Source organism: Micromesistius poutassou (genome assembly GCF_964030765.1).
Source record: "Micromesistius poutassou genome assembly, contig: SCAFFOLD_6364, whole genome shotgun sequence".
Lineage (NCBI taxonomy): Eukaryota > Metazoa > Chordata > Actinopteri > Gadiformes > Gadidae > Micromesistius > Micromesistius poutassou.
The window spans coordinates 1-10554 of NW_028179432.1; the positions used below are offsets into that span (position 1 = coordinate 1).

Genomic DNA, 10554 nt, shown 5'->3' on the forward strand with positions numbered 1-10554 from the left:
CTCCTCCTCCTCCTCCTCCTCAGAGTGTTTCTAATGTACCCCTCTCCTCCTCCTCCTCCTCCTCAGAGTGGATCTAATGTACCCCCCTCCTCCTCCTCCTCCTCCTCCTCCTCATTTTTTAGATTTTCAAGTGGGCCCTGAGTTGGAAAAGGTTGGCAAAGTTATAGCAAATACTCTACATAATTAGTCTTATAAAGTTATAGTAAATACTCTTTATAATTAGTCTTATAAAGTTATAGTAAATACTCTTTATAATTAGTCTTATAAAGTTATAGTAAATACTCTTTATAATTAGTCTTATAAAGTTATAGCAAATACTCTTTATAATTAGTCTTATGAAGTTATAGTAAATACTCTTTATAATTAGTCTTATAAAGTTATAGTAAATACTCTTTATAATTAGTATATAATTAGACAGACAGACAGACATTAGTTGATTGTTAGTTACAACAGGTACAGTTTTGCTGCTTGACTGCGGAACTAAAGTCGGGGACTCTTTTGGGGGACGGACGCCCTGTTTTAGCAGGGTGGTAAAACAAGCCATTAAATCAACACCTTTAACTCCACCTGTGTCTTCCGTTGATCAATACACCTCCGATTATTACAACATAGGTTATCATCATGCGTTTTATTCGTACAAACAGAACGTGTGTGCGTTTTAAACTCCCCGTTTTAATCCCGCTTTGCGTGCGGTCCCGTTCCTCGCCACTAGATGTCGCTGTTCAGTCTGTTCCCATTTTACATTACACCTTTATTAGACAGTGTTCATATAAAACATATATTATTCAGTCTGTTCCCGTTTTACATTACACCTTTATTAGACAGTGTTCATATAAAACACATATTATTCAGTCTGTTCCCATTTTACATTACACCTTTATTAGACAGTGTTCATATAAAACACATATTATTCAGTCTGTTCCCGTTTTACATTACACCTTTATTAGACAGTGTTCATATAAAACATATATTATTCAGTCTGTTCCCATTTTACATTACACACACACACACACACGCATTGAATTACAAAAATAATAAAGAACAAATTCTGAAGTTTCAAAGTATCACATGTAAACGTAATGGATGAAATGTTTTAATTTAGTACTTTCTATACATTTATACTTAGGGACTTTAGGGATTCGTTCTAAACCTTTTAAGAAGACGGTGGTGTCATCGGCCAGTTGGCTCATAATGATCTGTTCATCGAAAACATTCAGCTTGACAACATCAGAGTTTAGAATAAGAACGGCCAACATTTCTTCTGCCTAAACAAAGAGGAACGGGGAGACGTTGCGTCCTTGTTGAAGCCCTCTATTGACGGTGAAGCGAGGGGGGGGGGGGGGTGCTCCTGAACTAGTGCTGCCGTTGTAAAATGATTCTGATAGTTACAGAATCGAGGTCCAGATCCGTACATATGCACGACTTTAAACAGGAGCTGATGTTGTGACGTATCAAACGCCTTGTAGGAGTCAGGGGATAAAACGACCCCTTTGTCCTCTAGCGGACGGCTGTGCTCCAGAAGGTCACTAGCCTCATATTGTTACGTACAGACCTGTTGCTCCTTTGAACCGTTTTAATCTGTCAGTGTAAACGTAGGTTAGTCATTTATAATCGTCGTTTAATAGTGAAACTGGACGACAGTTATCTAAAAATAGATCTAAAATAGATAGATTAAATCTAAAATATAATCACAGTCTTAACAACAAGCGTGACGCTGTTAGGTTTATTTTATTACATGAATTGCGTTTCTTTGAACACCGATCTGGGTGACCTGTGGCGTGATAAGGAGCTACGGTAACCATGGGGACGATATATCCCGCCCATCGGTGGAGCCGATACCGGATATCCGGATCTAGACTTCCTCCTCCGTGGGCGGGTCTTTGTTTACAGTCCGACCAGCAACTTTAAACGCAAGTATTGAGTTGGAGCTTATATTTTAATTTGCAGACGAGTCTGCGTGCAGTTCTCGTTTTGTCCACCAGAGGGCAGGCGTTGACTGGCTGTGAATCAAAGCGTGTGTGGGAACGTTTTTAATTTGTAACTTTATTAATATAATTATAATAAAATAAATATAATTATATAATTATTATATTATTATATATTATTATACTTGTTAAATAATAATATAATTAATTATTTAATAAGGTACTTATTAAATAACAATACTAGTATACTAGTACTACACCCCTACTTCAACTCACTGCCACCTCCCAGCATGCACCTGAGAGACAGGAAGAACTACGCCTCCCAGCATGCACCTGAGAGACAGTAAGAACTACACCTCCCAGCATGCACCTGAGAGACAGTAAGAAGTACACCTCCCAGCATGCACCTGAGAGACAGTAAGAAGTACACCTCCCAGCATGCACCTGAGAGACAGTAAGAACTACACCTCCCAGCATGCACCTGAGAGACAGTAAGAAGTACACCTCCCATCATGCACCTGAGAGACAGGAAGAACTACGCCTCCCAGCATGCACCTGAGAGACAGTAAGAACTACACCTCCCAGCATGCACCTGAGAGACAGTAAGAAGTACACCTCCCATCATGCACCTGAGACACTAAGAACTACACCTCCCATCATGCACCTGAGAGACTAAGAACTACACCTCCCAGCATGCACCTGATGCACCATAGCAACGCATGATACACTGCACACACTGGGATTGGGATCACTGCGACCACTCCGCAGTGATCCCAATCCCATGTGTGTGTGTGTGTGTCCGGCCGTCTGTCTGTGGTTTCTTTCTACAACGGACACAGAGACACTGAGGCACCGCCCCCCCCAACCAAAACCCAGGGAGGAGGTCCCAGAATAATATCAGAACAACATTATTATTATTATTATTATATTATTATTATTATTATTCTTAAGGCACTTATGTAACATTATTTAGTAATAAAAGGAGAATGATGATGGGCTGAACACACGAGAACATTCAGTTGGATCCACTGAGTTGTTTATTAAAATTATGCTTCATTAACAAATGCAACAGAAAAATAGTCCCTTACATGTACACAATAAACACAAGGACTGAAACAATAGAAGCTGCAGACTTTACTAATCATAAACAGGTGTGCACGTATCTTTAATAACTGAACATGTTCTGCTGCCGTTTGGTTCCCAACAGAACGCCAGGAATCAATACTCAGTTTAAAGTCATTTACAACACAGACCTCCTGGTTATTATGAATGAAATATAAAATCTGCTTTAAATCAGGTTCCTTTGGCACCGAGCTGCTCTATTCACACTAACACTGAAGTAATGCATACTAGCCTTTCATGGCTCACAGTAAAACAAACAATCTCTCTTAACCTCTTGTTGTTCCTAAGGTCAGTCTTAAACTGCAAAAGACCCGCCTTCTTTGCTGAAGGTCTAGTCAGTGTGTCTGACAGACACGGTCATAGCACTAGAGGAGCAAGTAAAGGACAGCTAGCTTTACCCAGACCGAGGTCCAATCTACTGAAAAATACCATCATTTACACAACTATTTCATTATGGAATGAACTACCAAAAAAACATACGTTCTAGCAAAAATAGCAAATACAACTTTAAAAAGTCAGCAAAAAAATCATGTGGTCCATAATGTATATACATTTTTAATGTTGTCATTTCTTTTTGTAGCCTTCATATCTTTTTTAAACTTTTTTATTAGTCTATTTCTATTTGAGTTTGACATAAGGTCAAACAAGTGATTGTCTGTTGTCTATATTTGATGTTTGGGACCCAGGAAGACTAGCTCTCTCTCTGGTGTGTTGCTAATCGGGATCCTAATGAATCTAATCTCATCTAAATCATCCTTGTTAGGATTAGGACAAAAGTGATGATCAGAGCCCTGGAGAATAAAATATGTTAATGTATGAAAATGGACAAATATTGTAGCATTAAAAAAAACATGTGATTTACCAACAATATGTATTTAATATACATTTCAAATTAAAAATGAAATCTTAATAAAACCTGCTCAGGTAACCCTATGGAAGATCTTAAAAGTCTCTTCCTTTCATGGTTTACCAGCATCAACTTTTAGGAAGCCCCATAAAAAGGAGGGGGAGAGGGAGGGGGAGGAGAGGGAGACGAGGGGGGAGAGGGGGGGGGGAGGAGGGGGAGGGGAGAGGGAGACGAGGGGGGGGAGGGGGAGTGGGAGACGGGGGGGGAGGGGGAGTGGGAGACGGGGGGAGGAGGGGGAGACGAGAAAGAAAGAGTGAGAGGGATAGAGAGAGAGAGTAAAATAGAGAGCGAGAGACTATAACTGCCACAGAGACTCTGAGTCATCAGTCCTCTCAGGCCTCCATCAAAAGACACCCATCCTCTAACGCAGAAGCTGTGTGTGTGTGTGTGTGTGTGTATTTGTATGTGTGTGTGTGTGTGCGGGCGTTTGTGTTTGTGTACATGTGTGTGTGTGTGTGTGTGTGTGTGCCCGCCCGCCTGCCCTTTTTTTTTTCCTACAACCGACCCCTGCTCGCCCACAGCCCCGGACGACGACGGGGGGGTGTGTGTGTGTGTGTGTGTGTGTGTGTGTGTGTATATATATGTGTGTGTGTGTGTGTGCTTACGTGTATATGTGTGTGTGTGTGTGCGTGTGCGCCCGCCCGCCCCGCCGACCTTTTTTTTTTCTACAACCGACACAGAGACACTGAGTCACCCTCCCCACCCCACCACCCCCCTACCCTAAACCCAGGGAGGAGGTCCTCCTGGGTGAAGGTGGACCTGAAGGTGTGGATGTGTGTCAGTGTGTCTGAGGACCCTCCTACACCTCGGGACACTCTGTAGAAGGACAGAGTGCCAGCAGGCCGGTCCAGATACACTCCTACTCTGGTAGAGCCAGCGGGGGGGAGACGTATGTCCGTCCATCTATCGTTGTACACGGCAGAGTAACCACCATCATGACAACGAAGACTCCAGGACTTGTTGTTCTCTCCAAGCCTGCTGTCATCACCCCCTCCTCTCCTTGTGATTCCTCTGTATGTCACTCTTATAAAAACAACTCCTTTCCTCTCTACCTCCCAGTAACAGCGGCCAGTCAGAGCCTCTCTACACAACACCTGGCGGTAGTAGTCAAATCTCTCTGGGTGATCCGGATACGACTGGTCCTCTCTGACCAGCGTCACCTTTCTGTTGTCCTCAGACAGAGAGAGTCGTCTGTGGGCTGTGTTTGGGTCCAGTGTGAGTTCACAGGCATCTGACGGGAGAACAAGACATGATATTATTCATAATTCCCGAGATATTCCAGGTTATTCGCCCAAAATTCCCCCCATTCATTCTCATTGGAAAATTAAAAAAATGCTGATTCATGCTTGAGCCCCCGCGACCCGACCCCTGATAAGCGGATGAGGATTTGTTTTCAGTTGGTATATATATATATACACATATATATATATACACATATATATATATACATATATATATAATTTTGTATACGTGTATATATATATATATATACACATACATTTATGAATATATATATATATATATATATATATATATATATATATATATATATATATATATATTTATAAAACAGGTGGCTTAAATCAAGCGATCTGATTGGTTCCCAACTGTTGTATATTGAGCGTATACACACAGCTATGACGCCCGTTCAGTTTACAGAGTTCAGTATCACTCCGCGCCTAACTTGAACTGTTGTTTATTTATATATAAAAGCAATAGCATAGTTCACTGAAGCCTAAAAAACATGTTGATTGCTGGAGGGGGTGGAAATGTTGTAAAGCAATAGGCACACGGTGAGTGAACTCAACAGTAGGCTAAATTGCCGGCGAACCGAGCTACCGTCTCTAGCCTTCTCTCTGAAGGACGCTACAGTGTGTTGCATAGCAACGGCCGTACACTTTGCCGGCAGCCAGGAGGGACTACTTTTTTGTATTCGTTAAAAAAAATGCTTTTCCGACTTTCTAGCTTTTTCAAAATTGAGGGTGTCTATGACTTTCATTTCGCCATACTTGCGTAACCGTTTTATAAAAGCAATAGATCACTTCAGTCAGTGGTATACGGTCATTATACCACAGTTAAGGGGCGTTGTCCGTCCCGACGCGCAGCGGAGGGACGGCGACCCCCTTCACTGTGGTATAATGAACGACACAGCCTGTCGTGATCTATTGCTTAAATATATACACACCTCAACAACAACGTTATAAATACATCAACAACAAACATCTCTCCTTGGATCCAGATCTTACCAAAGACAAGCAGCTTAGCGGTGCGCTTGGCCGTGCCAGCGCTGTTGCTCGCCATGCAGCGGACCTTGTTCACGCCAGACCTCACCCCTCTGACGAAGAGGAACCCCCTCTCCACCCAGGCCTCTGATTGGTCGTCTGTGCCGTTCCTCTCCAGGGGCCTGCCGTTGTGGAGCCACTCGACGGTGGGCTCCGGCGTGCCACTGGCATCGCAGGTGTAGCGGGCCGTTTGGCCCACGGGCAACACCTGGGTAGTGGAGTGGAACTTTGTGATGCTGGGGGCCTCCTCCTCCTCCGTGGGCATCACTGAACCTGAAGAAACCAGGAGGAGAGGAGTGAACGTTTACAACACGTATCTAGAGATGCACCATCAGACACTCCCTTCACTCTCTCCTAATACAGGTCCACAGTAGACCACAATAGAAACCTGACTTTAGTAGCCCACAGTAGAAACATGGCCTTAATAGACCACAATAGAAACATGGTCTTAGTAGACCACAATGGAGACATGACCTTAGTAGACCACAATAGAAACCTGACTTTAGTAGCCCAGAGTAGAAACATGGTCTTAGTAGACCACAATAGAAACATGACCTTAGTAGACCACAATAGAAACATGACCTTAGTAGACCACAAAATAAACATGACCTTAGTAGACCACAATAGAAACATGGTCTTAGTAGACCACAATAGAAACCTGACCTTAGTAGACCTAAACACACCCAACCACCTTTCCACTCATAAAGAGTATATTTACTGTGTCTACGGCACAGAGAACAGAAAGGAGGAACCGTTCTCCACTCATGAACACAAACAAAGTCTACGGACCCTCTTTGTCCAGCTCAGCCTCCAGATGATCCAGGTCCACGGCCTTCTCACAGATCCAGTGGTGCAGTCTGTCACACGGTTGTCTGGACCAGCCGTCCTCCCCTGCTACGACACAGACTTCTGCTCCGCTGTCATCGCCTGGTTTAGCGCGTCTCAAACTGAGAACCACGAGGAGGAGACAGTGGAGCCCAGTGTTGAGGTGAGGTCACTCTGTCACTCTCAGAGAAGAGATGCTGCTGAACAGAGTCATCAGCCTTACCTTGAGGTCATGGGGGTACCATCCACCCACTTGAAGGTCCCCTTTGTGTCTCTACTGCTCAGTCCAATCCAGGAAGGACCTATCAATCTGTTGACAAACCCCTGTTTCCAAAGGTAATAGCATCTGTTGTCATGACAACAGAGCTGAACACACATACACACACACGCAATCTCTCTCTTTCTCACACTCTCACACTCACACAATGTCTCTCTCTCACACACACTCACACAATGTCTCTCTCTCTCACACACACTCACACGTCTCTCTCTCTCTCTCTCAATCACTCACACAATGTCTCTCTCTCACACACACTCACACAACAATGTCTCTCTCCACACACACACACACACCTGTTCTTCTCTGCTGTTGATAACCACCAGGTCTGCATTTCTCCGCAGACAGTCTTCTCTACTGGCCTTCCAGCTCTTCTTAGTAGTAGACATAAGGTAGAAACTCTGGTCGTAAAACATCCAGCCCTGAAGCGCCAATTCATCTGTTGAATGTTAAAGAAAATCCTTAACAAACACAGAACTGCTTATCTTACCGTCTTCATTACTGACACACAACCCTGAGACCTGACCTTAACAGACCACAATAGAAGCACAACCTTAATAGACATCAATAGAAGCATGACCCTAATAGACGACAATAGAAAAATGTCTTTAGTAGACCACATTTATTTGGTGGTAGTTTAACACGGTCTATGCTCTGTTAGCCTGACAATATAAAATGTGAAGTTATAAGGAAGAGGGGATGTTCAGATTGATATAATAACTTGGATAAAACCCTCACCGAGTTCATCCAGTAAGCGCTCTCTCCCCTCCTTCCAAGGTGACGGTGTGTCTAGGACAGGACAGAGGAGTACAGAAGGAATGAGCTCTAAAACAGAACGCCATCGTCTCTAAACGTCACAGGACCCACAGCCAACCAAACACAAAGTCCATCCCCCCTGAAAGAGAACATGACATATTATTAATATTAATACCAATTAAAATAACAATAACTATAATTATCAATATCATTATCGTTGCTATTGTTACAATCATTCATATTATCAACACAAATTCTAACAAAAACAATAATGATCATTATCATTGCTATTATTACAATCATTAATATGATTATAACTGTTATTATTCTAACTAGTCCGCGTTGCGCTCAACCTCTAGGTGGACTTAAACCCAGAGCTATAACGTGGAATCCCTGGTCGATAATGGAACACATTTCTGAGCGCATAATATAATAACATTTTACCGATAATGTTACAACGTATAACATATTGGTTCACCTGTTACATAATGAAGCAAGCATAATCATTTTCTCCTCACGCTATGAAGCAAGCATAATCATTTGAAGTCCACCCCATTGTCGCCTCATTTGTATATCAGGAGATTCGACCCTGAGGGTGATTCACACTTGATGCTTTATATGCGGACATCAATGTCGTTCAGACATCAGTAGTAGTAGTAGTGTGCAGTGTGTGTATGAGCGTGCATGTGTGTGCGGTGTGTGTGCATGTGTGTGCGGTGTGTGTGTATGCGGTGTATGTGTGCGTTCGCACGTGCTGTGTGTGTGTGTGTGTGTGTGTGTGTGTGTGTGTGTGTGTGTGTGTGTGTGTGTGTGTGTGTGTGTGTGTGTGTGTGTGTGTGTGTGTGTGCGTATGTGTGTGCGGTGTGTGTGTATGCGGTGTCCTGTGCTGCCTTTGTCTTGTAACGTGTGTGTTCGTGCACATGTGTGTGTGTGTGGTGTGTGCGTGTGTGTGTGTGTGTGTGTGTGTGTGTGTGTGCGTGTGCATGTGTGCGGTGCATGTGTGCGTTTGCACGTGTGTGTGTGTGTGTGTGTGTGCGTGCGTGCGGTGTATGTGTGCGTTTGCGTGTGCTGTGTGTGTGTGTGTGTGTGTGTGAGCTGCAGGCTGCTTGGCACATGCGCGTTGACCAACTGTGCAGAGCAACTTGTCCGACAGGCCTGCTGTTACATAGTAGTAAGATCATTCATATTATTAACACTAATTCTAACAAAAACAATAATTATCATCATCATTGCTATTATTACAATCTTTAATATGATCATAACCGTATTGTAATTATATTCAGGATGATATGATTCAGACTCACTGAAGCGCAGGGAGATGAGGAGGATACTCAGCAGTCCGATGCTCACAACGACAGCGATGTGCAACCATAGAACTGTTCAGGAGTAGGACACACACACACACACACACACACACACACACACACACACACACACACACACACACACACACACACACACACACACACACACACACACACACACACACACACACACACACACACACACAAAAAGTGTTCGAAACATCAATCTTAAATGTATGTGGAGTAAAACATATTTTATTTTGGATCATTTTTTCGGACTGGATTATTTCTTTTAAATTCTCTAAAAAGGGGCACCTACCAAATCTTCTCTTCCTGGTCTCCCTCCGGTCCAAAGACGTGTCCTCAGGTTCCTCAGAGGGTCCAGGGTCCGGTTCAGACATGGTGACCATGGTTACTCTCTGATGGCCTTCACTGCTTCTGAACCTAGCCTCCATCTTTTCTCTGTCAGCTGGAAAAAAACACATCACGTGTTTTAATTCTCCATTACGTGTTGCGAAATGTTTTTCTTCAACGCTTATCTGATGTCCTCTTTTGACACACAGACTCACTGATGCACTCAAGCGCACACACACGGACACAGAGTATGTTCATACATATATTTATACTGCGTGGCCACCATTGTGGTAATGAAAATACTAAACTTGTGTTCGGCTCTAAAGTTACTCTGCACTCTGTTCCACGTATATAACAAACATATCATGAAACACACAACTACTTGAGATGCCTATCAGTAGTCCGTAACTCACGGGCGTAGTCACAAGTGAAGTAAGGTAACAAAAAAAAAGGGTTTTGCCTAGAACACACACATGTCGTTATTTAGGAGAATAAATCTGTCTCTACGGTCGCTGGTTCATCAGGTCGGTCACTCTGAATTAAAACGTTTGCTAAACGTGAATCTAAAATGCATGCAGATGAAAACATTGTTTACTGGATTAGTTATTTTGAATCCTCTAAAAAGGGCACCTACCAAATCTTCTCTTCCTGGTCTGTCTCCGGTTCAAAGACATGTCCTCAGGTTCCTCAGAGAGTCCAGGGTCCGGTTCAGCGATGGTGTCCATGGTTCCTCTCTGACAGCTCTCACTGCTTCTGCTCTCAAGGGTTCAGCTCCGCTATTTCAGCTGGAGAAACCACGTCA

General features: G+C 43.3%; 1 protein-coding gene across 2 annotated transcripts; it reads right to left on the reverse strand.

The window, feature by feature from the left end:
- Positions 1-4486: 4486 nt before the first annotated feature.
- LOC311372840 (CD209 antigen-like protein D) lies at positions 4487-10477 on the reverse strand (the record flags this gene model as incomplete). 2 transcript variants are annotated; one of them, XM_084489789.1, is made up of 9 exons in its annotated part: positions 4487-5185; positions 6201-6509; positions 7026-7183; positions 7285-7385; positions 7635-7777; positions 8077-8127; positions 9399-9470; positions 9718-9867; positions 10387-10477. In XM_084489789.1, 9 exons carry the CDS (start codon positions 10475-10477, stop codon positions 4620-4622), a joined length of 1641 nt encoding a protein of 546 aa, XP_084345915.1. The 2 variants fall into 2 exon arrangements, with proteins under 2 accessions (XP_084345915.1, XP_084345916.1); XM_084489790.1 differs by lacking the exons at positions 4487-5185; positions 6201-6509 and having other exon boundaries at positions 7018-7183.
- Positions 10478-10554: the final 77 nt, after the last annotated feature.